Raw genomic sequence first — 26,757 nt, forward strand, 5'->3', positions numbered from 1 at the left:
ATCTGTCTGTTAGAGCCTCTGCTCACACCATCTGTCTATTGGAGCCTCTGCTCACACCATCTGTCTGTTAGAGCCTCTGCTCACACCATCTGTCTGTTGGAGCCTCTGCTCACACTGTCTGTCTGTCGGAGTCTCTGCTCACACCAATCTGTCTGTGGGAGCCTCTGCTCACACCATCTGTCTGCCGGAGCCTTTGCTCACACCAGTCTGATTGTTGGAGCCTCTGCTCACACCAGTCTGTCTGTTGGAGTCTCTGCTCACACCAGTCTGTCTGTTGGAGTCTCTCCTCATACCAGGCTGTCTTAGGGCAGTTTTCCTCCCTAAGGGGAGATGCTCAGGCCCAGGCTCTACACCTCTCTATTCAGCCTTCCTAGACCTCCTCAGCTCCTCTGTGGCTCGGAGCCTGAGCCCTGTCCCTGCGCATCTGCTGTCCCCTTAGCCTGTTAGTACCTGAGGCCCAAGGCCCACCTCTTGGCCAGGATGCCTGCTGCCTGCTGAGCTGGAGTCAGGGATTACTGGCACTGGGGCTACCACCCGCCCTCTGCCGGCACTGCTGGTGCTGTGGGGCCTGTGCGCCCAGCTGCTGCGCCCACTCCTGCGTGTGGTCTTGGGTGCTGCTCTCCTTAATGTGTGGGAAGTTGTCTGTAGGCTCATTGTCCTATTATTCCAACAGCTCTGCCTGATTTTGTGGGTGGCCTTTAGGGGACATTAAATATCTTTGCTTTGTTTAGTTTGTTTTGTTTTAGATCTTATAATTCCATAGATCCTTGGGTCCTGAATGTAGATGGCTGGGCTGATGTGTCTCTCTAACATTCCCTCAAAACTACCTGGGAGGCAGAAAGCAGAGGTGAGAGAATGGGCTTTGCTGTTGTCAGTTGTCTGACTTTTTTTTAGTGATTAGTCAGCCTGTACCAGCTGTACCCCAAATACTCGAGCTGAGGGCACCCAGGCTGGGTACCCCACTCCCTTCTGCCCAGGTGCAGAGCCTCAGGAATCCCCCACCTGCAGCTCCATGTGCTGACCTGGGTGGTGACAAGTGCTGCTCTCAGGAGCCCCAGTGCAAGTTTCCAAGTGAGGAGGCTGTGTAGGCCACGGTATAGAAATTCATTCCAGGAGATGCTCAGGGCTGCCTTACTGCTGGGGAGACTGCTCAAATCTGGCTGACATGGCACAGAGCTGGGTGCATGCATCCACACAGAGACTGCCATGAAGCAGGAGTTCAGCCGGCACTGCTGCCTCCTCCCTACAGGTAGACCTGCCTCTGTGACACCGAGTTGCTCTCACCAAGTCCTACCCCAGCCAGTGTGAGGCCACCTTTGAGAGCAGGAACTCTTTTTAGCAGGTGCCTCACCGCTGGATGACACATGAACCACAGCTGGCAGAGTCCCTGCGCCTCTGGAAGGCTTGACACTGGTGCCCGTCATGCAGCACAGGGCCCATGGCAGGCTGCAGTTCCTGGTGCCACAGCCTGGTTGCTCCTCCTCCTCTGTCCCCACCCTAGCATGCTTTCTGCCCCTGGACCACCTGCCACAGCGTGAGGACAGCATATGCAGGAGGGAATAGATGCATGTGATCACACTGGAGACTCAGAGAGGAGCTGCCCAGCCACAGCATGGTTTGCCCGACCTCCGGCCTGCCCAGCTGAGAATGGCTTTGGTGACCCTCACAGCCATCCCTGGAAAGTGTCATTGCACTGAAGGACCACCTTCAGCAGGGACCAGAAAATGGGGCCAGGGAACAACTAGAAGTGAAGAACACAGGGCAGAAGCTGGGCCACCTACAGTGAGACTGGGCTGAGGACCTGGAGACCTCGGGAAGCCCAGACTCCAGCCTGGAGCCCACACCAGCTTTGCCAGGCAATCCTGCATTGCTGTCCTCCTATCACCCTGGCCTCTGTTCAGTGGACAGCATCACCTCCACATGAGGCAGGAAGAAGCTGCTCACACTGAGCCCACTGGCTCCTCATGGCCTCTCAGGGCCAGCACCTCCATCTAGGATCCATGCTGGCTGTGATACATGGAGCCACCATCCCGAATACTCTGCCATCCCAGCCATCCCGAGCCTGCAGCCCACCTGATGGATGTGCCAGTCTTCACTCCAGCTGTCAGAGGCACCCACACAACACAGCGTCAAGGCTGAAATCCTAGAATCTAGATCTTTCACAGTTGTCTCCTCTAAAGACTACTTGTTACAACTGCATGTCTGCAGCCCCATAAGGCAAAGTGATTCACAGAAACTTTGATTCCTGCAGAATCTCATATTGTGTCTAACACCAAATTTGCAGTCTGGCAGTAGTTTGATGATAAATCCACAGCCCAGTTGGCTGGAAGAAAGAATAGATTCTCCCCATTTATAAAATCAAATAAAAGATTAGATGTCACCAAAATGAAGACAGGGCTGAGACCCAGCCTGGAGAGAACTGGTGTGGATGGTCAGAAGTCTCCAGAGACGATGAAGATGAAGAATTACCACCAATACCATCCTCGTCATAATCACATCATCAACATTACCATCATCACCATCATCACCACCAGTACCATTGTCACCATGATCATCATCATCACGGTAGTATTTATATCATGACCAAAACCAACCCCAATCATCACCAACACCAGCCACCACCGACACCAGCCACCACCCACACCAACCACCACCAACACCAACCACCACCAACACCAACCATCACCAACACCAGCCACCACCAACACCAACCACCACCAACACCAACCACCACCGACACCAACCACCACCAACACCAACCACCACCCACACCAACCACCACCGACACCAGCCACCACCGACACCAACCACCACCCACACCAACCACCACCAACACCAACCACCACCAACACCAACCACCACCCACACCAACCACCACTGACACCAGCCACCACCGACACCAGCCACCACCAACACAACCATCACTAACATCAAACACCACAACACCAAAATCATCGCCAACATCAACCACCACCACTACCAGAATCATTACCAATAAAAACATCACAAACACCAACCACCAACACCAACCACCACCAACAACCACCACCAACACCAACACCAGCCACCACAACACCAACCATCACCAGCACCAAAATCATTGCCACCATCACTGTCATCCTCATAACCTCCATCATTCCCATTACCTCCATCGCGACCATCATGGACATCATCTCCCCCATTGTCATCAGACTATTACATGTAGTATTCGCAGCACAGCCCCATGTGGACTACTTTAAATGTGCCGTTTTGGTTTCCCCACCTATAAAATGGGGTTGTGGTGACTATTAAATAATGTGGTGCAGGTGCTGGAAACAAGTGATACATGGTGAGTGGTCAACGTGTGTCCGGTCTTCTCATTCCCTTTAATTCTTACAATGAGCTCCCATGTGGCAAGTGCTACTGTTGTTTCTGCTTTATTAATGAACAACTGGAGGTCCCAGTGATAACGATGAGACTCTCTGGAGATTGTTGGCACCTGCAGTAGTCCAGGCTCAGAACCCGGGTCTGTGTGAGTAAGGGGAGCAGACCTGTGAGTGGCACCTGGGAAAGGCACAGAGGTCCACAGAGGTGAGAAGGATTGGTGGGCAGGAGAGGAGGACAGGAAGAACCTGAGGTCCTTCTGCCAGGGCTGTGTCCTCACAGCACTGGGGAGGAGGCAGACCTAGCCCACCCAGGGCTGGCAGCAGCACACAGACCAACCAGACTACAAGCCTCAAGGGCCTGTGATGATGTGGTGACTGGAGACAAGGAGACAGCTGCAGGGAGTGGCGTGGAGAAGGCAAGACGTCCCCGCCGGAACCTGATGTGAATGCTCCAGAGAAACCGTGTGTGGCTGGATGGTCAGTCCTGAGAGTGTGGGGAGGTGGGCATGCTTCTTGGATGAGGTGGGAAAATCTGGTCCTTCCCTGGACATCATGGAAGCCCCGTCCAGCCTGGTACCTGTGGCCTCTCATGACTGACCTGGGGACCTTTAGGCAAGCCTGGAGGATGCTTGCTGTCTCTGGCCCAGCAGGAAGAGAGGTTGTGTGGGGGTTGAAGTGAGGAAGGAAGGGGCACAGAAGGCGAGAGGATGGCACTGGGGAGTCCCGGACAGGCACCCTTTGCAGCTCACTATCTGACAGAGACATGTCAGGACAAGATGTACACACAAGATGACCAATCACTGACCATAGGGCAGCATATGGAGACTGACCCTGAAATGTCAGCAGGCCAAAGAGAGGAAGCCGCATATTCAGCGTCTGCTGCTAGGACAGGACAGCCTCAGACTGGCCATCAGCAGGGACTCAGATTGCGGTGTGGCACCTACAGGTCCAGACAGGCCATGAGCGGGTGGGGAGGGCACCAGGCAGTCCTGACATCATGACCACTTCCCAGCCCGGCTGTCCATCACCAGCCTGATGCACGAAGCCATCACCTACAGGGCCGCGGCTGGCAGGAGCTTCTGGAGGCGCCATCCTTGGCATTTCCTGCTGAACATTTTATGAACAAGTTAGATGAAGACGTGGGAGGCCTGTTTGTCAAATTTATAGGACTGCAAAATTGGGAGGCAGAGTAATGCACTGATGGCAGTCAAGATGTTTAGATATTTCAACAGGACGAGATTAACAAAATCACATTAGCATCACTGAGTGTACAGCTATGAGGCATTTTAAGATCATTTTGTCCAAAATGTATATTTTACCACAGACAAGGTCCAGAGACCTTCTATTATTTGGCCAAGTACAGCAAGTCACACTCCCCTGTGAGCCTTGGAAGCACCTTAAACTCAACTCACTGTGGGTGGAATTCTCCAGAACCCAGCCTCACTCAGCCATCAGCATTCTCTCTACGTAGACAGAAGCACCCTGGTGCGTGTGACCCTCTCCACCTGAGTCCCGTGTACCCAGCCTCTCTCAGACATCAGCATTCTCTCCATGTAGATGAAAGCACCATGGCACCCATAACCCGTGACCCTCTCTCCACCTGAGTCCTGGGTGTTTCTGTCCCCCTCTCATGCTCTGCCTTTGGGCAGCCATCAGTCAACTCAAAAGTCTATTCCACATGCAGTCAAGGGATGGTGTTGGTGGGGACATCTACCAGGGCCTCCATAGAAGCCTCACCGTACCCCTGAGACTCCTGCTTGGGGCTCAGCTCAGACTCCCCCCCGCCCCGCCCAGTCTACGGCTCTGTGTGTGTAACTGCTTTACTCATGCCCTGCTGGACTGTAAGGGCTGTGGGGCACAGGCTTGTGATTCTGCACAGGCTGGAGGAGGGCAGGTGGGCGGTGTGGGCACTGCTCCAGGAGTTTACTTGAGCCATTTCCTAAATCCCCACATGGCCGTGTGATGTGGGCACTGGTGCTCCCTCCTGTGAGAATACTGAGGAATAAAGACCTGGGTGTTTTATTTCACTAAAGAGAGGTTTGAGCCTTGATCCCTCCTTCAGTCTGAGCGTCCATCCATGGTGCAGTGAAGACACTCAGGTGTCCTTGTGGGAGGGGCGACGGGCACCCAGACTGGCTGAGAAGCCTGCTGACCCACACTAGTCTTCTCTGTGTTGCCGCAGTGTTGGAGCAGGCAGCTGTTTGGGGGTTGTCTTTTTTTTTTTTTAGCCAGGGCAGATATTCTGACCTCAGGACAGCACTACAGAAACAACCCACGTGGGGAGAGGCTTGTCTGAGAGTTTGCCATGTGCAGAGCCCCAGAGCCTGAGTCCCCTCAGCCTCAGACACGTGATTAAAGCTTGTTCATTGTCCCTAAAGGAAGAATAGACCCTGCAGCCTCAGAGCCTGGAGTCTAGCTCCATGGAGCTCAGTCCTGTGCATCTTACCAGATAACGTGGTACCCTTTGCACCTGGCGGAATCAGAAAACCTCAGTGCTACAACTGTTTATGCATGGGACCCACACAGTCACGTGCACCCCCATAGGTCCCACTGCATTACCAGCTGAGCTAATGGTTCAGAGGGCTGGCAGAGCAGAGAGCCTTCTGCCTATGATGCCTCAGATGGGCACAGACCTGGGGAATGAGGACGCTCCAGGGCCGTGGTGCCCAGGTGTGGGTAATACCTGTTCTGGGTGAAAGGTTGCCCAAGACCAATCCCCTCTTTCATGGTACACATTGGACCTGAAAATTTTCCAAATTAGTGCATCAAACTCTGAGGCTCTGAGATGCAGTGAAACCACCTGCCCCCACCTGTGATCTAGTGACCAGCAGCACCTATGAGAAGCTGTCGGCCTGCCCGGGGGACGCTGCCCCTCCTCTGCAGGAAACTCCGGCTTCAGCTTTCATTACTAAACCTATTAGAACTGACTAAAGTCCAAAAATCATTCAGCCATAAGAATATTAAAAATATATTTAGCTAGTTTGCGTTTGCTTTTGACCAACTCTAATTGAACCGATAGCTTAGCCATCTGGAAGGCTTTCAGTGGTTCTGAACAAAATATTTTGTTGAATAAGCTTTAATTCGCAATCATCGTCGCACTCAGAATGTTCCTATTAATCTTATTTCAAGTTACAACAATACAAGCCTTGTTTCACACTTCTATTTTTAACTAATGAAAATTTATTACAGAGAAATCCTAATTATACCCTTTGGAATATGATACAATTGCAAATCCATTGGTAATTTTCTTTTTTCAGAATTCCACATAATCGCCTAAGAAGCAAAGAATGTAAGTTCTCCTGAAATAGTTGGTCTATAAATACAGTTCCCTAATGGGCTGAGCAATCCTTTCTTTGCACATCGAGTATTAGTTTGGATTAATCCCTTCTGCAGCCTTGTGAATGAAAACCCCTGTTAGACACGGGGCATTGTGTACTCTCGGCTCATCCTGAAAGTGGTAACTAACATAGCTCACAGCTCCTTGGACAGATGTTGACGGAAAAGCTGCTCACTTTGCAGGTGTCAGAAGGCCTGGATTGGCCTGATCTGGCCTCTAAATGACCTTTTGTCCCCTTTCCTCTGTCTCTTCCCCAGTGAGGAAACAACCCAGGCTTCAGTGGCCCTCACCTGCTGGGGCAGCCCTTACCTGCTCGGGTGGCCCTTACCTGCTGGGGAGCCCTCCACTGCTGGGGTAGTCCCTGCCTGTGGGGGTAGCACTCACCTGCTGGGGGGCCTTCACCTGCTGGGGTGGCCCTCACCTGCTGGGCCGGTCTCTGCCTGCTGGAGTGGTCCCTGCCTGCTAGGGCTGCCCTCTGAGGGCAGAGGATTCTGGGCATTGTAGGACATTTAGCAGCTCCCCTAGTCTCTCCTCTTAGGTACCTCCAGCACCCCCAGACATTGCCAAATGTCACCTGGGGCAAATTCACCCCCAGTGGAGAACATTGTGCTAGTGTCAAAGATAATCAGAGCTGGATGTGGGCAAAGTGGTGGAAACAGCTTCTATTCAGACTATGGCTCAGAAAAACAGGAGTCCTCAGCACAGCCTGTGCCAGTCCTAACAACCAGTGGATAGGCAGGGACTTATGGCTGCCAGCAGGGAGGGGTCAGTGACTGGAAATTACCAGGAGCAAATGCCAGGATGAGGGGCTCAGCTCATGCCCCACTTTGGGGTGTTGCTAAGCAGCCTTGGGCTGGTGCAGGGGGAGGAATCTGATGTGATGACCAGGTGGGGCTTTCTCCCTGACAACACTGAGCAGGATTCTGAGCCTACTGAGCAGTGCAGGGCACCTGACTAGAGCTGGGTCCAGGAGAGAACCAATCACCAGGCAATGTGAGCCCAGTTGCAGGGGCCAGGCTGGCTCTGGAACCCTGCCTCCTAGTCATGTCCCCTGTGTCCCATGCCTCTCCGTGCTTCCCTGTGGGGAGGGGAGGGGGTGTCTGAGTCCCCAGCTTCCCATAGGAATCTCTTTGTGATGACCTGGATAGGTCAGGCTAAGTTTAGTAGAAAACAGGCACTCTTTAGCATGTACTAACTGATGCTGGGATTGCCACAGAGCCCCCAGGGCACTGGTCTCTGAGAACGGCCACTGCCCTGGGTCTGGCCATGGTAGGTGTGGAGCAGAGCCAAGTGGGAGCACCCCCAAGAGGGGTCAGTGACTCAGAGCAAGACTAGGCTCTGCACTAGGCTCTGCACTTAAGCCAGGGTGAGCCTAGTCTACCTGTCAGTCTGGGACAGGCTGCCGCTGGGCTGCCCGCTCCCACGCAGTGCCAGGCATGGAGCCGAGGGTGAGGTAGGCACAGGAGTGACAGAGTCTGCATCTGGTCAGCAGTAAGCATTGGGGTTTTTAAAGGAGGTTTCCAGATACTTCTAGAATAAGGTGCAGAACCACGGCATGATCTACCGAATGGCCTGTTAGAGTAAGGCAAGGCACACAGTGGTGCTTAATAACGGCAGCCTCTCCCTTTTCTTCCAGAAGAAGAGGGTCTCCCCTCCCTGGTTCCTAGGAAGGAAGGGAACGATGGTCAGAGGCTCAACCTAGGAGGTCAGCTCATTGCATCCCCCCACCAGTGCCCCAGGGCCCCACCTTGGGCTGCTCCTGCTGCTGTCTGGTGACCCTGGCTCTGGCTGGGGCCATTCCTCCAAGGAGGGGAGGGGAACCTTCTCCAGGGCCCTGGGTGGCCCCACTTTGCACTGTCTTCCGTTCCCAGGGGCTGGGAAGTTCCAGGCTCTGTCTCTGCCATTGAGATCACCCTCTGGGGTTAGATCTTAGGACAAGGTGCTGTGACCCTGAGTGTCCTCACTGCCCTGCACTAACCATCCTCACCCATCTGTCTGAAATGCAAGAAGCACAAGTGGGGGGGAAGTGACAGCTCAGGTGAAATCCACTCCCTCTCTCCCCATGACAGCGTCGCTCAGGGGTCCATAGTCCTACCTTCTGTGGGCTGTGTACTGTGCAGGGCCCAGGAGCAAGGGTCCTGTGCACGGGGTGCCCTGGTTAGAGGCAGGGGTGCTATCCTGGTCATATGTGCACCCAGAGGCCAGGGCTCCAGGCCCCCAATTTTTTTTTTTTTTTTGCTGTATGGACCGTGGCAGGCTGTAAAAAACATTTCAAATATTCTCCTTACAGAGTCCTCAGGAGGATTTCCAAAGGCTACATGGGAGACCAGCTTTGTCTCCACAGGTGGGTTTAACTCCGCACCTTGTGCCCCTGCAGGACTGAAGGCCTTGAGAGTCCAGAGCTGGAGGAGGCAGAGAAAGAGGACAGAGGTGTGAGGACGCCACCTCCACAGACCCTCCTACCCCTGGAGGAGCGGGCAACCCACTTCCGAGACATGCTCCTGGAGAGAGGGGTAAGGGCAGCCCCCTCCCAGACGTGCTCCTGGAGAGAGGGGCAAGGGGAGTCCCCTCCCTAGACATTCTCCTGGAGAGAGGGGCAAGGGCATCCCTCTCCCCAGACATGCTCCTACAGAGGGAGTAAGGGCAGCCCCCTCCCCAGACATGCTTCTGAAGAGAGGGGTAAGGGCATCCCCCTCCCCAGACATGCTCCTACAGAGGGAGTAAGGGCAGCCCCCACCCCAAACGTGCTTCTGAAGAGAGGGGTAAGGGCAGCCTCCTCCCATATGTGCTCCTGGAAAGAGGGGCAAGGGCAGCTGCCAGGCAGTAACAGGTATCCAGCCTGAGGGTGGCTCTGGGGTGGATGGCAACTGGGTGTCTCAGGGCCTGAGGGACATGTGAGGCTCAGAGACATTTGGGTGCTAAATGATCTGAGGCTAAGGGGGCAAAACAAAGTCCCCACTTTTCATCTTAAAGAAGAAAAGGAGAGTTTGTGAGGGGCGAGGTGCCAGGGCGGCTTCTCCACCTGTGCGTGGAGGCGCCTGGGAGGCAGGAGGCAGGAGGCAGGAGGCAGGAGGCAGCAGCCCTGAAGCCTCTGGTGGGGCACAGGATGAACCTGCCTGTCCTGTGTGGGGAGATTCCTGAAAATGGGAGGTCCCAGCAGGGTGACCTCCCCTGGGGGACTCCCACACCTCGGAATTAATGCAACTGTTTTTAATAAATTAGAATATTCTTTTTGTAGCTGATTTCTCAATCTCATTCTGAATTGGTTAGGGGGTGTTTTATATTCAAATCTCCTTCCGATGACTTTTATTTCCTGCCTTGGCTTTTGGGTATAAAATCAGCCAGATGCAATATTTTAGCCTGGCGAGATTTCTTCACCAAATGAGACTGGATGCAGAAGGCAGTAATGGAGCCTCCCTGGGATGATAATTATGAGGAACACTGTAAACAGCCCTGTGGAGCCAACACAAACTTCCCCTGCAGTCAGCACCCACCTCGCAGCAGGTGCAGCTGGGAGCATCGGCACAGGGCCCTGGACAGGATGACGGGGTCAGCTGCCCACACAGACCCATCCCCCCATGATAGTCTGAGTGGGGTCAGGGTGAGGGGCACTGGGGCTGGGGCTGGGGTAGGTCCTGGGCCAACAGGCAAACCTTCCTATCCCAGGTCTTAAGCATTTGAAGCAGGAAGGAGCTTGTCCTACTGGCTCCCTGGGGAGACCTCCACGAAGACACTGTCCCTATAACCCACAGCAAATTCTCATTCTGGGCCGACAGACTGGCCTCATGGGCCCAGTTACTCCAGACAGGCCTGCCGGGCTTGCGGGGCAGGTGTCTGGATGTTCCTAGGGTGCCCTTCCGGGGAGTCCTGGCAGATGGCTGTAGCCAAAGTGTTCAGCCTGTACCCACATGTCTCTCTCATGCCAGCTGGTTTATAACAAGACCTTGCTGCTGAACCACCCTGAGGTCCACTCGCCTGGTGAGGCAGAGCGGCAACCTGATGCTGAGACCCCTGTGGGGGAGGAGGCCCTTTCATGGGCCCAATAGGGAGCTCAGGCTCAACCTGACTCCTCGGCTCTCAGCAAAATAAGGCCGGAGTGTGCATCAGGGACACAGCAGCTGCAGGGAAATTGCCAGAATCTGCGGAGGTTGTGCATTGGGTTGACCCCAAGGGTAGGAGACTTAGATGAGGCTGTAGGCCACAGGCAGGGTCAGGGGTCTTTGATTCATGTTGAGGTGGCTGTGACTCTCCAGCCCTCGGGGAAGTTGAGGACAAAGAGCCGGGCAGCAGAGTTCAGTTCTCAGTCTCCCCCAGTCTACAGTCTCCTCTGGGTGGGTTTTTGAAGACAGCTCAAGTGCAAGTGTTAAGACACTGTTTCTAGTCCAGGGGAGGCAGAGTGCGCTTCTCACCTGGGGACTGTCCTCACTTGCCCCCTGCCCGAGGCCTGGCCAGGTGCCCAGAGCTTACCTCAAAGGGACTCAGATTTTCCCTTCAGTTCCCTGCATGGGGGCCCCGCTGGCCTATGGGAAGAGTCCCTGCCTCGTGCCAGAGAGCAGGTGAGCAGGTAAGGGCCTGGGGGCCAGGCCTTGATCAAAGTCCACAGTGTCACTTCCTGGTCTTCTGTCTTGTCTAACATGCCCAGAAAACCAGCAAAAGGCGAGCCTGTCCCCTTGGCCCTGGGGCTGATTCCTACCTGTGTGGTGCTCAGCAGGTCTGGGGTCAGTGGGTAAGAAATAGGTAGCCCGTGCTGTAAACAACTGTGCCGAGAGGGACCTTTTAACTGGGCCAGAGTTGGCCAGGTGGGACGTGGCTTCCCAGCTTTAGGCCTGCAAGTGGGTGCTGAGGCAGCAAGCACATCTGACAGGCTTGTGCCCCAGTCCTGTCCCAGGATGCCCCCTGCCCAAGCCGGACCCTCCCCACATCCCTGTCTTGTTGCCAATATCATCTTGGTGGGACTTTCTGAGGGCCCTGGGTTCTGAGCACCCACTTGAGGTCTGGTGACAGCAGGGGCTCAGTGACGGCCCTGGGATGTCATCTGTGTTCTGTACGTGCTGCTCCGGGACCAGTTTTCATCCTGTCCATGGGCCCCTGGCCTTGGGCATGGCCCTGGTTTCACAGGCACCCGCAGAGCCCGGGTTGGCGGGTCATCTTCTGGGGTGGCTGTCCTTTGCCTTTTCTCCCCCTGCACTCCTGTTCCGACAATGCAGCTATGGAGCAGGGTTTACAGACCTCCATGTGACTGTCATAGAACAGACCCTCTGTCCCCACAGCATCAATCCTGGGATTCCTCTGCTCTGGAAGCTGGCAGGACGAACACCCTTGAGTCTTATCTGGTGCTGTCACTGGCTGGGGGACCCACAGGCAGGAGGCTCCATGTCCTTCTCCTCTGTGCCCCTCCTACTGAGGGACCTCACGGGAACACATTCCATTCCAAGTTTCTGAACCGACCTTGCCTGTCTGGTCTGGCTAGATCACCTGGAAGGAAGTTTGACTCATCTTCCCTGAAACAGGGTGGCATCATGGACATTTCAGAAATACGCAGAAATTTCCTTCATCTTATTAATCTCTAAGCTTTCCTTCTCTTTGTTTTGGAAACAAACCTGCCAGTTTACCAGCACAGTTTTAAACTCACCTATTTGGGGGATTAGTACTGCCTGAGAGGTCCGCCCCTTTCCCAGGGAGCTCAGTTCATACGGCTGCTTGAACATATCCAGGTGGCCTCGGCTGGTAGGTCCTACTCAGGAGATTTTCACTGCATTTTGCCTCACTGAGGGTGGCTATCCATTTCAGCCTTTTCTTCTGAGGTTCTTGCAGGAGAACGGGCTCAAACCCCAGGATGTGAAGCAGCAGCCCCCGTAACATGTGTTTACCCCGAGGGAAAGAGACTGGTGTGAGGCCCAGACTCTTCTGTAAGAGGGTTTTGGTAGAAGCCTACACACAGCTCTTGAGTAGAAGAGATCAGTCCAGATTCATTGCTGATGTCACGAAGCAATGCCCCCGTTTACGACTCTGTCTTCGTGAAATATGCCACCACATTTGCTCATGCCCATGACCCCTCAGACTTCTAGCTGCTTCAAAAATGAGGTGGAAAAAGGTCACTTTTTCATGGACTGAGTGATTGCATTTGTCCAGTGCTTCAGTTCAGAAATCCATGCACTAGCGGGAGGGTGACAGCTGGTCCCTGGGCAACCTGGTGGCGTCAGAGAGCAGAGTGTCCACTGTCCCTGAGATTGTTCACTAGGGGAGGGGCAGACACCTTTGTGGTTTGTGGCTAGTAAGTGATGGCTTCAAAGAAGGTTAGTGTTGGAGTTTTGTTTTTTTTTTTTACCACAGAAAACTGTAATGGAGCTTTCTTTTAAAACTTAAGTCCATAGAGAAATAAGTTTAATTGATTTAAAAAATTATTAATTTAATCCTGCCTATCTAGATAAATGCATTAGAGGAATTTTGTTGAGAACGTCTTTTGTCTGCAGAGCACCGCTGGGAAGCAGGTAATTGTTGCCCTGGGCCGGGAGGGAAAGGCCTGTGAGAGGACTAGATCTCAATTCAGGGTCCAGGGCTGCATCCGGAGTCCTCTCTCTGCAGTGACCCTGGTCAGCTTCCCAGCAGTTGTCAGATGCAGGGACACTGGCTGACACTGGGGCCAGCCGCATGGCAGAGGCCTTGGGGTGAGGATTTCCCAGGCCAGGGCTCGGCAGGCCTGGCTATGATGGCCTTTCCCTGCACTAAGGGGGCACTGGCCATGAGGTTATTGATGTGAAAATGTTCCAGTTTGGGGATTTTAAATAATAATATTCTGCTGGTCACATTGACATGTGGACTTGTGGTATGTGTGTGTGTGGGGGGGGTTATTTCCCACAGGCTACAAACATGTGACCCATATTATCAAATTGTTTCTACAAAATTGTTTTAATATAATTCATTCTTCCACCAGCCTTGTCTGGAGTCCCTGAGACCATGTCTGGGAGCTCTCTCAGCCTCAACTGGTGAGAAGTAGAAATATTTGTATTTATGGTTTTTAAAATCCGCAATCTCCCTTTGAAGTATGTCTCCCCAGCCTCTGTGCTGCGGCTTCTCCTTCCTGGGTTGACTGCCATGGCCTTTGTCCATGTAGCTCTTGAGACTGCCTCAAGGCCACCCTGCTCGTGACGGGACCATCTTTAGTCATGACGTGCCCTGAGAGAACCGTGCACCAGCCACATAGATTTCTAGTGTGGGATTATCTGCCCGCAATGTAAAAATAACCTTTAAAGATCAGTGAAAACAGCTGCCTCTATTGTAGTGTAGCAGAATAAAATTTTATTTATTCATCAAAATAGAAGGAAAGGTTGAAATTGGTAAAATACTGTGAGCTCTGGAGCTGAAGGACAGAAATCAGACGGTCCAAGTGGCAGGGCAGTACTCTGCCTTCCCTGGGCTCTGTGGAATTCTGTCTGTCCTGACTACTTTTTCTTCTAAGCTTTAGGCACTGAAAACCCCCAGGGGAACCCCTCAAACAAGGGGATGAGGTCAGTAGGTGACACGCCTACTTCCTAGGCCTTTGTGGGGTGAACCTCAGGTGGGTTGGTACGTTCTGCATGAACCTCCTTGTCTGGCCTCCACCCCCACCCCCGACCCCTGCCACACACTGAGCCCCTCCTCGGCTGCTCTCCTGTATGTCAGTTTCTGGTACTGCCCGGATCACCTCCTAAATGGTCCACCTGCGCCAGGCCCTTGCTGTGGGGCTGCATGGAGGATCTCAGATGATAGCACTGGCCCTACGCCAGGGGTGACACGGGAGCACAGCCTCCCTCAGCCTGGTCCCTCAGGTGGTAGCACCCTTGATTATCAGGGGGTTCAGAGCCAGACATAGAGATAGAGCCAACAGCTCCATGAAGCATCTCTGCAGGCAGAGTGGGGGGCGGGTCGAGAGGGGACTGCGAAGGGTGTGTGTCAGGAGGGACAGAGGATGGCTGTGCATTCTCAGCAGTGAGATCATCCATGTGGGATTGGTGGGAGATACAGCAGGACCTGGGAACAGGGTCAGCTGGGGTGGAGAGCTAAGGATAGGGCTGTGGCAAAGGGCAGGAGGCCCTGGGTATAGAAGCCCAGCAGGCAAACCTGGACCAGCTCTGGGACAAGGGGTGGCCCTGGAGACTGGTGGTGGTGGGTTTAGGCTCCTGCGAGCTCTTTCAGGGAGCAACTGTGTGGCTGAGCTGCTGAGGGCTACCTCTCTTACCCCCCACATCACTCCACTGGGGGGAAAGGACTTCAGTGGTTCTGAGGCCTCAGTCAGTTTCCCTGAGACCAGAGGAGTCAGGGAGAGACGGAGAGGTGGGGGTGGCAGGACAGGGAGAGACAGCACCAGTGTTGGGTGAGCAGCCTGCTGGGAAGAGAGGCTGAGGTGGCCTCCGATGAGGATTTTGGGTGATGCCTCAGCCGAGGGGGGTGTGGGCCTCACAGGAGCAGCTCACAGCTCTGCTGACTGGTTCCAGTGACCATCTCCAAAGGTGGTGACAGGGGGTCTCCTTACTGCTACTAAGTCTCCCAGGTCTGGCCAGGCTCTTGCGGTGTCAGAGAAGGTCCCTGCATCTGCTCTGAGCCTCTGTCTACATCTCTTCCACAGTCCTCATGGGCTCAGATAGTCACACTATCCTTGTAGCCTGGGATGTCCCTGTCTGCTGGCCACCGCCCACACATTCGAGAGTGGACGCAGGAGGGAAGCCTGACGGCAGTTCAGACAATGTTGGTAAATGTGGCTGTTTACCCCTCCAGCAGGACATCTGCACTCCCCAAAACCAGAAGGAAGAATCCTCTAAACAGATGAGCACTCCGTGCTCTGGGTTTAAGGTGGCCATTTTAAACTACAAGGAAGTAAAGAATAAATACATTTTTCTCAATAATCAAATTAGATCAAAACATGAGCTTCTGAAGTGACTGGATCCAAGTTTGAGAGGGAAGAACCCCCATGTGGGGGGCGTGTCACCACCCTCTCAGCTGCTCCTTCCGGGACACCACTGGCTCTGGGGTGAGGCAGGTGTCCTATGCACGGTGCAGACAGGAAGACGGACACTGGCCCCACAGGTGCTACCACAGTGACATGGGCATCAGAGCAGGAGCCCACGTGGCCCTGGCTTTACTGTGAAGGGTGTGGGCTGTGGCCACCTGCTACAGGCCTTCCTGGCCAGAGGATCAGCTGTCTCATACAGGACCCGGTAGGAACCGCCCTTCTGTCCCCCTCCCTTCTCTCTGCCAGCAGAATCCCTGGCCTTTTCTGTGATCTAAGAAAATTATCCAAGAGACCATTATGGTTTGAAGATGGAAAGTGTGCTTTGCTTCCACGAGGTCCCGCTGAGGACAGGAGCCGGAGGCCTCCGCCTGCCCAGATGTGTCTGGTCGGTAACAACCTCCCAGAGGCCGCTGCCGGCAATGGACACTGACAGCACCTACGTCATCCCACTCGTTAGCTGTCCCTGAACTCTCTGCCACCACTTTGCGTAAACTGAGCCCATTTTTCTGAAGCCAAATGGCCCCCATGAGTGATGCAAATGCCTCATTTGTTTCCAGAGAGGCCTCAGGCGAGGCTGGGACAAAGCTGGACCACTCTGATCTGCTGTGTTTTCTCTCCAGGGGATTTTTCTTCTCTATGCACAAGATCTGGTCCCCTCAGCAGCAGGTGCTATGCTCTGACAGAGGTTCCCTGTCCACCCACAGCCTTGGGGGCTCACTGCTGTGAGTCTGCTCAGCCTGGTGTGGAGCTCGGGGGCAGGGGACTCACAGGAGCTGCTCAAGCTCTGCCAGCCAGCTCTGGTGACCATCTCCAAAGGCGGTGACACGAGGTCTCCTTTCTGCTCCTCAGTCCCACAGGGCCAGCCAGGCTCCCCTGACAGCAGAGAAGGTCCCTGTGTCTGCTCTGAGTCTCGGTCTCCACCTCTCAGTCCCTGTGGGCTCAGATGGCCACACGACCCTATGCAGCCTGGAATGCCCTCTGCCAGCCGGCTACCGCCCAGAGGATGATACCTGAATAAAATTTATGTTTTGCGGCGGCATCTGTCTGGGTCTGAACTCCGTCTGGATGGATATCTGGATGTCTGGGTCTGGACTCTGCCACCCTAGCCTCTGTCCTCAGAGACTCGCTCTGCCACTTGTTCTGGGCCCATGTTTCAGAATTGTCTCCGGTTCCATCCTGGATAGGGAGGGACTAGATGACAGCTCAGATGCCAAGGAGGGGACAACACAGGAGCCCCAGCCAGCGTTTGTATCGAGAGTGGGAGTCCCCCATGCACGAGGCTGAGGGGCAGAGGACAAATCCCACATGGCCCCGGAGGTCTACCCTACTCTGTGACTCTGAGACTTTGCCCCAGCCGAGGAGCAGCACTGCTATGTGGGCTGAGATGGGCAGAGTGCAGTGTGGGGCCAGCAACATGGTCACCAGGCAGAGCCAAGGACACTCAGTCTTGGGCAGCAGGCTCCAGAGCTCACAGACGTCCAAGTGTCCCCAGGCACTGATGGGCTGCCTGTGGCCTGGGCCCTGTTGCTGGTGGTCAGGGGCTGCACTGAGGGTCTCAGGGCAGACTGAGGAGGTGACAGAATCAGGGCTTTATACCACTGGGCCTGCAGCACAGGCTACTGCAGGGAGGTTGGAGTCAGACCGAAGAATTGAGGTTTTTAAGCATCGTATCACAGAGCAGCAGTTCTCAACCTGTATTAAGAACTGTATTAAAGGGCCGAGGCATTAGGAAGGTTGAGAACCACTGACCCAGAGGCTGCTGGAAAGGCGGCAGAGTAGATGCCTAGATGTGAGTGTGCATCACGTGGAGAACAGCATGGGGGCCCCGGAGCCCGCCCAGCACAGGTCCCCCAGGTAGACCCCTGTGACCAGGTGCCATCTGTACAGGAAAGGCAGTTCTGCTGCCTGGACCCGCCTAGGTCCCCACCCCAGCCCCGTGTTATAGGACATTTCACTGTGTCCTCAGTCAATCAAGGAACACCGCTGGCCAAACTTGGGTCACCCCCGTCAATGCGCTCATGGATATTACAGAGAGGGCCACTATTTTGATTATTGAAAATAGAATTGTTAATTAAGAAGCTCTGTGTGTTATAAGGCACAAATAAAGCACGTTTGCTGAAGTGGGGACTCTGCCAGGAAGATTTTGAGAATGTGGAGGGGGTTTTGTGCCATAAACTCCCAGTTACCTCCTTCCCTCCCTGCCTAGACCCCAGCAGCCTTCCTGGAAAGCCAGGTGCCTGGGACCCCTCTCCAGCCCTGCCTGGGCCTGCCTTGCGGCTCCACCTCTGTCCCTTCTGCCTCCTCCGGCCCCTTTGTCCTGCTTCATCCCAGCGGTGTCCACCCTCGCTGTTCCCACTTTCACTGTAGTCCCGGGACCCCAGCTTTTGTGCCCACAGACAGCTGGTCCTTGATGTCCCCCAACACCTCCTCAGAGCTGGCACTGGGGCCCTCTTGGGAGCCCCCAGGTCTCCCTACCTGCCTCCCCAGACTCTGAGATTTCCAACCCAGGGGCCCCTGATTTATTTTCTCTGAATCCTCAGCACCCAGCACAGGGCCTGGGGCATAATCAATATCTAGTCAATGTTTTTAAATGTGTTCATTTATTTTTTGAATGACTTAAACGTGCCCTTGAGCTGAGAGTGTAGAAGCATTGTCATCTCACTAGCAACGAACACACCAGTGCCGGATCCTGGTTTCTGTGTCGTTTTCCAATGACAGGGGCCGAGGCCTCTTAGAGAAGTGGCTGATTCAAGGCCAAAGGCAGGAAAAACACAAGATGAGCTTGGAGTGTCTTACGATGGCAGAAGATAAAGATGTGCCGAAAGGTGAAAGGGTGAGCATATGCCACGGGACATGGGGCCAGCAACAAGGACTCCAGAGCCAAGCTGGGAGCAAACTGAGCAGGACGGCAGATAAAGCAGCAGGTTCTCCCCCAGGCACAACTGGTTATCCGCACGTCCTGTGGATGTGAATAAATGACTGAGCAAACAGGTGAATGCGGAGATGGAGAACGACTGTGAACCAGGCATCTGGCTGCCCCTCCCCGCAGGGGAGCAGGGCCCTGAGGGTGGGCTGCTCTTGGTGGCCCCTGACAGAGCGACAGCCTGGAAGGGGCAGACCCCCAGCTCAGCCGGGGACCAGGCCAGCACCGTCAGGGAGGGGTCAGGAGGCAGGCCCCTGCTCTCTGCCCCAGAGAAGCCATAATCCTGGCTTAATCCTGAGAAGAAACTCAGGCAAATCCTGATATAGGGGTGTCCTGCAAGACGCCCCCCAGCACCTCTCAAAATAGCCAAGGTCTGAGAACCTGACACAAAGGCGTGACAACTGACTGTAATGGGAATCCTGGGACAGAAACAGAAAATTAGGAACAGTAAAGAGACTGAATTGGGTGGCACCTGTGGCTCAATGAGTAGGGCGCTGGCCCCATACACCAGAGGTAGTGGGTTCAAACCTGGCCCTGGCCAAAAAAAAAAAAAAGAGAGAGACTGAACAGTGTGGCTCTTGTGTTGATAGTAATGTTTCTGTCAGTGTTAGTGGTGACAAAGCCTGCAGACTGTTACAAGATGTTAGCAGCATGGGAAACGGGGCATGGGGTGCGTGGTAACTTTTTATAATATTCTTCCATTTTTTAGTAAGTCAAAAACTAGTACAAAATAAAATACCTCATATCAAAAAATAACCTCCCCCCAAAGTTTAAATGACAAGTAAACATCAGTCAAGAACAAGCTAAACTCAGCCCGTTAGCAAGACACTGCACTTGGGGTTCTGAAAATGTGATTTTCCAGAATGTCTGTCACATCTGCCCGGGCGTATTGGGGGCTTCAGAGCAAGGGCACAACCCTGGGAGACAGGCAAGGAAGAAACAGTCATGAGTTCTGAGTCTAGAAATCAAATTTTCTAACGCCCCAGGAATTGATTTTTGTAGAGAGTTTGACATGTCCGGCGCTCACAGCTGCCCCCGAGGCCAGGCACCTTCACGCTGCCTTCTCCCCCTCCCCCGACCAGCTCAGTGGGACGACGGCTCAGCATCAGATGGTAACGGCAACTCTATTGAATATCTTTCTTTAGGTGTCAGCGTTTTCCACCTGGGAGAAAGAATTACATAAAATTGTGTTTGACCCACGTTATCTCCTGCTAAACTCTGAAGAACGAAAACAGGTAAGGTGGCCGTGAGGCAAGATGACACCTCTGGGGAGGCTGTGTTGAAACAGCCGCTTCCTGGGGACGCAGGGCCTGTGTGTGTCTGAGGAGCAGTGCCGTGCGCTCGCTGGGGTCCTCTGTGGGGGGCGTGGGCTCAGCTCTGCAGCTAGTCGGCCTGTGACCAGAAGAGGTGGAGGCACAGGGGCAGCAGTGCTGGACATGGTCTGTATCTGACCATTCGATTGTGACTGTGAAAGACAAATGTTCGCATCGTAGGACAAAGGTAGGTTTCTGGAACATTGACCACATTCCAACTGACTTATATGTTAAAAACACTGAACTCACGTGGAAGTAATGAAATGGAAGGTCTTTCATAATGTAAGACCTTAAGGATTTATGTTCATAAAGTCTTATATTAATATAAAGTGAAAGGCATCAGAATCAAAATGGGGTCAGTAACACTGGACACCTGGACAGCTGGGCGTGGGGCTCAGCCTGTAGTCCCAGTGCTTTGGGAGGCTGAAGAGGGGACCGCTCGAGGGCAGGAGTTCAGAGTGAGCTATGAGCGTGCCACTGCAGTCCAGTCTGGGGGAGGGGGAGACTCAAAAACAAACAGAAACAAAACGGTAGCCAGAGAAAGCCACAGGCTCCTCAGCGTTCATCACAGCGTTACCCAAAAGCTCTGCTGTGAGGACAGCTGCCTGGCCCCACTTACTGAACTTTGTGGTGAAGGGTGTTTGTTCCAAAACGCTCGTCAGTCCTCCCCATCTGTTCCCTCTACCTCCCTGAGCACTCCCGTGGATTACTGTGCCCCGGTGTCCCCAGGGCCATGCTCGATTCCTGCCTGCTCCTGAATACATCCCGTGTTCTGTATGTCACTCAGGATGACAACAGCAGCAGGGCAGCAGGACAGCTATGGCAGCACCAGGGAAGGGCGGAGGGTCTAGAAATCGTGTTCCAGCAGAGCGAGGAAGGACGGCAGGGGCTGTTTCAGCGAGAGCCTTGACGAGGGGTGCCCTAGTCTTGTGTAAAGATTATGAGCCAGGGCGGTTTCCCAGATCAAGTCCAGTAGACTGCTCACAGGAGTTTGCTGGTGCTGGAGAGGGACTGATGGCAGATGGCATTAGCCAGCACAGCCTGGGTCCGTGTGGCCCCGGGGGGACCCTGAGAAGGTCCCTGAGCTACTGTGGAAGTTCTGGTTCTCGGCCTCCAATTCCTGTCCCTGTGGGACTCCCTGTGTGTGGCAATGTCTTTCCCGCCCTCCCCCTCCGAGTTTGGATTTGGTACATATGTGGAAAGTGGGTTCCCAGGAACAATCTCCAAGGACAGAGGAACCACAAGGCTTGTTTCAGAGAGGACTCAGAGGGTTTCTCAGACAGCAGAGCTGACCAAGCCTCAGACCGGAGCAGGGAAATTTCAGTTTTATTTTTAATTCTGTCAGTGGGTCAAGTTTATTTCAACCAATGCCCAAGGTGATGTCAAGGAAGCACCTGGCAAGCATGTCTCCATCGTGGGGCCCCACACCGAGTGGCCAGGCCCACCCCACCTCCACGCCCTGCCCTCCGGCTCTGGACACTCTCCCCAAGGGCCCCCTGACAGGCCAGGACGCAGGGCGGTCCCCCAGGACTGACCCACAGCACAACCTTCACCGTTCAGAAACTTAGAGTTTATTATCTTTTGTTACCTCTGAGCTGAGTTTCATTTTCCAGATAGAAACTTCATAACACCCGTGAAACATACAGGGGTAGCTCAAGGTAATGCTGCAACGCGGTCAGCTGAGCGTGAGCCTTACAGACCAACTCAGACTGGAATAGCTGGCCGTATGTCACCACTGTTGTGATATTAAAAATGTAGAATTCAGCTATGAAAACAGGTCGTTAGAGTCCTGTTTACAGATGTGAGAGGATCACCTTAAGCCACAGGGCACTGCCACAAATGGGCTGACTTCTATGTACAGCTCTGTGGGTGGTGCTGGCACTGACTTGCCATCATTCCCTCCCCATGTCAGGGATGGCTGTGGCCAGGAGCCACTGTAAGGGAAGCTGAGTAAGTGAGACCACGCCCAGCCCCGGAGAAAAGCCCAGCTCACGCTGAGGTCCCATCCCACGCTGGCAGTTTAATCTTCTGTCACATCTCTCAGGACAACATGGAACACAAAGGCATGTTTTGCTGGCTGCCTGGCTGGAGTTGGTCTGTAGCAGGGCACCATCATCTGCCTTTCTGAAGTCTGGGGAACACAGACGTCCACACAAGACTGGCCCCAGGACCGGCAGAGGCTGTGCTCCCTTGATGGGCCCTGCCTGGGCCTCGCTCAGCCAGCTGGCCTGTCCTGGCCTCCCTGAGAAGGAAGAGGCCGCGTAGCTGGGGCACACAGCCCCCAGAGCGCAGGTAGAGTGAGTGCTGCAAGCTCATCAGAGGCAGAGAGTGCAGCTCCCGTGAGCGGAGGGCTGAGGCTGAGCTGAGGAAGGAAATGGTGTTTGGGCCCCACTCACAGAGCACAGCCCTGCTTAGGAAGAAAGCATGTCAGCAAATGTGAGACACGCAATCTGGCGGGACCTGCTCTCTCACAGTGTCCCACGGGAAAGCTGAGGCCCAGGGTGTGAAAATTACAACTGTCTTTCTACCAGGGGGGCGTGAAGGAGAGGAGAGAGGCCCTAACTGGGGCATCAGAGTCTCAGGAGTGCACATCAGACCTGTTTCTATGGTAGCAGACGTGCTCTGCTGTATTGCACAAGATACAGCAAGAGGCAGCCCCCATGGTAGCTCTTCTAAACACCACGCCCCACTTTGGATAAAGCTGGTGTTCCATGTTAAGGAGGAAAAACAATCCTGCCGTGTAATATCACAGTGGCATAAAACAAAGGAACAGAGCAGAGGGAGAGGGAGAGAGAAAAATCTGATTCGATGCATAAATGGCTCTGGCAGAAAAGAGGTACATATTTCTTGGGAGCCCCGACTTTACTGCCAGCCAAGCTTTCTAGCCACATTTAAAGTTCATTGAGCAGAGCTCTGGCTAGTGAGGGAGCAGCATGCTTTGATCCAGATAATAATCCTGCATTCACCTTTCATAGAGTTTAAATCATAATACAACAGGAGAACGTACGTGACTATTTGCCTGGAAGGTACAACAAGCCAGGCGTACTCGCATTTAAGATCTGCGCACATGTTCCAAATTTAGGTCATGTTCGTGAATATTTCATGTTGCTGCTGTCTTCAGGAGCCGAGCAGGGTTTTGCATGTATGATCCTGTAGAGAGCTTGGCCCCCACTGAGATGGACTCTGAGCCCTTGAGGCTGAGTCAGGGAGAGCCCCACTGCAGACGCTGGGGGATCGAGGCTTCCACCTGCCAGCCTGTCCTTCCTCCCTTGGGCAGGAGCTCGGGAGACGAGCTGGAGGCCGGCGCTCAGCTCAGACTGTAGAGCTGCACGGCCACCGATGGATGTGCGGAGTTGCTCTGCCTGGGCCTTACAGGATCACATGTGGGCTTTGAATTGATACTTTCATTTATATTTCCATAAACATTTAAATTATCTCCAGTTTATTTTTATAGTGCTCTTGACTCTGGATAGCCTTAGGAGTGCAACAACTCAGCCCCCTGGGCCTTAGAGTGTGTAAGTGACAGTTTTTCAGAGGTAGGACACTGAGAGCTCAGCTGCTCTCTGTGTGATGGCAAAGGGAGATTTCACCCTGCTGTGCTGGCTGCTGGTCTCCAAGGGAAACCCCCGGAGTCTCACGGGACACACTTGCCGGGCTCTGCCCTCCCACACTGAGAAGCGGGGTTTCTGGGAGGGGGCAGCAACCAAAACCCACTTCCGGTCACTGCTGGCTGCACAGTGATCAGTCCAACCTGGGTGCGGTGACATCCTCAGATGCGGCCACCTTGTCCGCTCTCATGCCAGGATTAGAAGTGGGTGTTCCTAGAAGCCTGGCATCAGAGATGCTGGATTTACATTCTTTTCATAAATTAAAGTCATTTTTAGAGATTCCAACGCCAATTATGTCATCATAAGAAGTGACTAGAACACATTAAGTGCTCAAGTGTGTTACTGACGCCACTGGCAGTGACAGAGACGTTGACAGGTCACCAGTTGCTGCAGCGTGAGCAGGGCCATTTAGAGCCAGTTGTCACCGGCCTGCTGCTTCCAGAATCCCACAGAGAGGCCGCTTCTCAGGCAGGGCTGATTTGATGTGTGACCCAGAAATGGTGTCTGTGCAGAGAAACAGATCAGGGCTCGTGGGAACCTGGGTTTGATCGTTTAGGGCAGTCCGCTAGTTGGGGAGTCTGGGCACTTGGTTTTGGGGAGAGCCGCAGTAGAGGCTGCTGAGGTGGCCCCGCCCCCGTGACAAGCTGGCTGCTTCAGTCTCACTGTGTCTTTGTGCTGTGCTTGTGATGTGGGATTTCATTTTCGATAAGCAATTTCATAACACTCTTCTTTTGTGTATGTGTTTTAAGATATTTGAACAGTTTGTCAAGACCAGAATAAAAGAAGAATACAAGGAAAAGAAAAGTAAATTGCTGCTAGCCAAAGAGGAATTCAGAAAACTCCTGGAGGAATCGAAAGTGTCACCCAGGTACGGAGAGAGAAATACTTCAGGTGGTTTTCAGGGCTAGAAGCTTATCAGTCATGACAGGAAAACCTTAAAGCCTGTCTGTGTTGAATCACATTAGTGTGGGAAGCACAGGCCTGCGGGGGACGGCAGCTCGGCTTCTCCCGTGCTCCATGGTCACCCGGCCTGAGTGTGACCTATTCCAGAGGCAAAGAGGCCGCACCCACTTCCTTCCCGCCTCCTACATCAGTCAACAGCCCAGACTCCCCGGCCAGTGGACAGGTGTGCAGTCATGAGACCTGGTCTGAGTTCTGATGTAATGGCCAAAGACCAGCAAGCTGAGGGACAGCGGCAGGATGAGCCGTAGCACCCACCGGTTCCAGCTCTCAGCAGTTACCTGAGGGTGACATGGGAGCTTGACATCCTGGGTGCATAGACTGAGGTGACTTGGGTGGTGAAACTTACCTAAGATGATAAACAAGGAGGTATTTCCATGAAGCAAAAGCACATAGGGTCAACTGTTCTCTCAAATTAGCTTTAATTGGATAGTTTTGTAAAAATAATTATGTACTACTTTTAGCACTATGAAATAATAACTTTTATAAATAGAACAACAGTTTTAATAGATTTGTGTGTTGGATCAGAGCATGCAGCATCATGTTTTAAATGGACATTAGCAGGTACTCCCGGGGTACAACCAGTCCTGGGACCACTGGGTTCTAGCCACGGCTTAGCTGTGTCTGCCCACGAGGTGGGGGAGGCAGAGCAGTGAGGGGTGCAGGAAACTAGAGCCCCCAACCCCGTCCCAGGACACAGTGTGGCCCTGGTCAAGGGGACAGGGATTACCTTGTGCTCATCCATGTTCTCATCTGATGGGCACACGGACCTCAGGAAGCTCCCAGGAGGATGCCGTGCGGGGTCCCAGCAGGCGGGGGTTGGGGGGCCCAGGCCATAACAGCCAGATTGTGGGCAGGGACAGTGAGGTATCCTGTCAGCCCCCTGGTGTGATGTGATCAGGGATGTCACATCTGTCCCTCCCTGGAGTGTGTCATGAAAGCCAAGGGAGAAATCCAGACTGTACTGAGCAATCTGGAAATGATCACTCACACACAGACGGTGAAGTAAAGTTTACTGGTAAAATTAGGTTTGGCTGACTGCTAATTTTAAAATAGATGTTATTGTGTATCTTTAAGGCCTGATGCTACAGGGTGCATATGGATTGTAAAATGGTCACTATGGTGTAGCAAATTAACATTTTTTGAAATACACTCTTCATATATTTATGTAACTATAAGCTATTTCTATTCTTTTTTTAAACAGATGTGTATTGTGGTTGTATTTATTTATTTTTTATTAAGTCATATATACATAGATTTCTAAAGTGGTAACATTTTCAAGAATTGTCTTCAGATCCTCTCTACTGTCTATGGGCCCCAGTGGACCTGTACAACTCACGTGGCCATGCACTAGACAGGCAGGTGCTCATGTCCTGTCCTGCAGACAGGGTCTGTTGTACAACCCACGTGGCCATGCACTGGACAGGCAGGTGCTCCTGTCCCGCCCTGCAGACAGGGTCTGTAGGGATCCTGCAGCCGCCACACAGTGCTGGTGGCTCCTCTCAGTCTCTGTGCTGAGATGCTTCTGGGGGCAATGGCCATGGGGACAGTCCAGAGCACTGCCAGACAGCACCCAGCCCTGCGCACTTGGTTGTGGGGGGAGGGGAGCCCGTAGTGGGAGTGACCCTCAGCGCTGCCCTGTGAAGGCCACGGTACCTGGTCCCCATTACCAGATGAGATCACAGGTGCATCACCAGTGACTCCACAGCTTCCTGGGAAGCCCACTTCCTCCTTCCTGTAGCCCACCAGGGTCAGAAAGGCCTCGCTAAGGGGCCACAGGGGGTGATCTCCCCATTTATTTTCAGAGATGCCCAGCCTAGGGCCTATGTGGATGCTGCCCTCCCCAGCGCCTAGATGGCAGTGCCTAGGCTCCTAACTAGCCGGGTGACAGGAGGGACCAGCCCCAGGCAAAGCTCATCCTTTCACTTTTCACCAGCAGGTCGGTCATAGAAGCACAAGCATGTGTGTTAGCCCTGCCCCTGTCGGGAAGTGAAGGAAGAGGGAGGGAGAGGGAGGGGGAGAGGAAGAGGGAGGGATGGAAAGAGAGAGGGAAAGAGGGGAGAGGGAAGGAGGGAGAGAGGGAGGGGGAAAGAGAGAGGGAAGAAAGGAAGGAAGGATGGGGGAAGGAGGGAAGCGGGAAGGAGGGATAGAAAGAGAGAGGGAGAGAGGGAAGAAGGGAGGGGAGAGGGAAGGAGGGAGAGAGGGAAAGAGAGAGAGAGGGAAGAAAGGAAGGAAGGAGGGAGATAGGGAGGGAGGGAGGGA

The 26,757-nt window shown here is 53.6% G+C and overlaps 1 protein-coding gene across 1 annotated transcript in view; it reads left to right on the forward strand.

Annotated features, from left to right (window-relative positions):
* Window positions 1-26,757, forward strand: part of TCERG1L (transcription elongation regulator 1 like) — a 169,623-nt gene that overhangs the window by 140,531 nt on the left and 2,335 nt on the right. The window contains exons 8-10 of the mRNA XM_023515631.1: window positions 9,080-9,215; window positions 19,760-19,849; window positions 24,285-24,403. Of these exons, the coding sequence (XP_023371399.1) occupies window positions 9,080-9,215; window positions 19,760-19,849; window positions 24,285-24,403 (345 nt within the window). The remainder of the gene's footprint in view (window positions 1-9,079; window positions 9,216-19,759; window positions 19,850-24,284; window positions 24,404-26,757) is intronic.

This window comes from Otolemur garnettii, unplaced genomic scaffold (genome assembly GCF_000181295.1).
Source record: "Otolemur garnettii isolate 467f Iridium unplaced genomic scaffold, OtoGar3 scaffold00075, whole genome shotgun sequence".
NCBI lineage: Eukaryota > Metazoa > Chordata > Mammalia > Primates > Galagidae > Otolemur > Otolemur garnettii.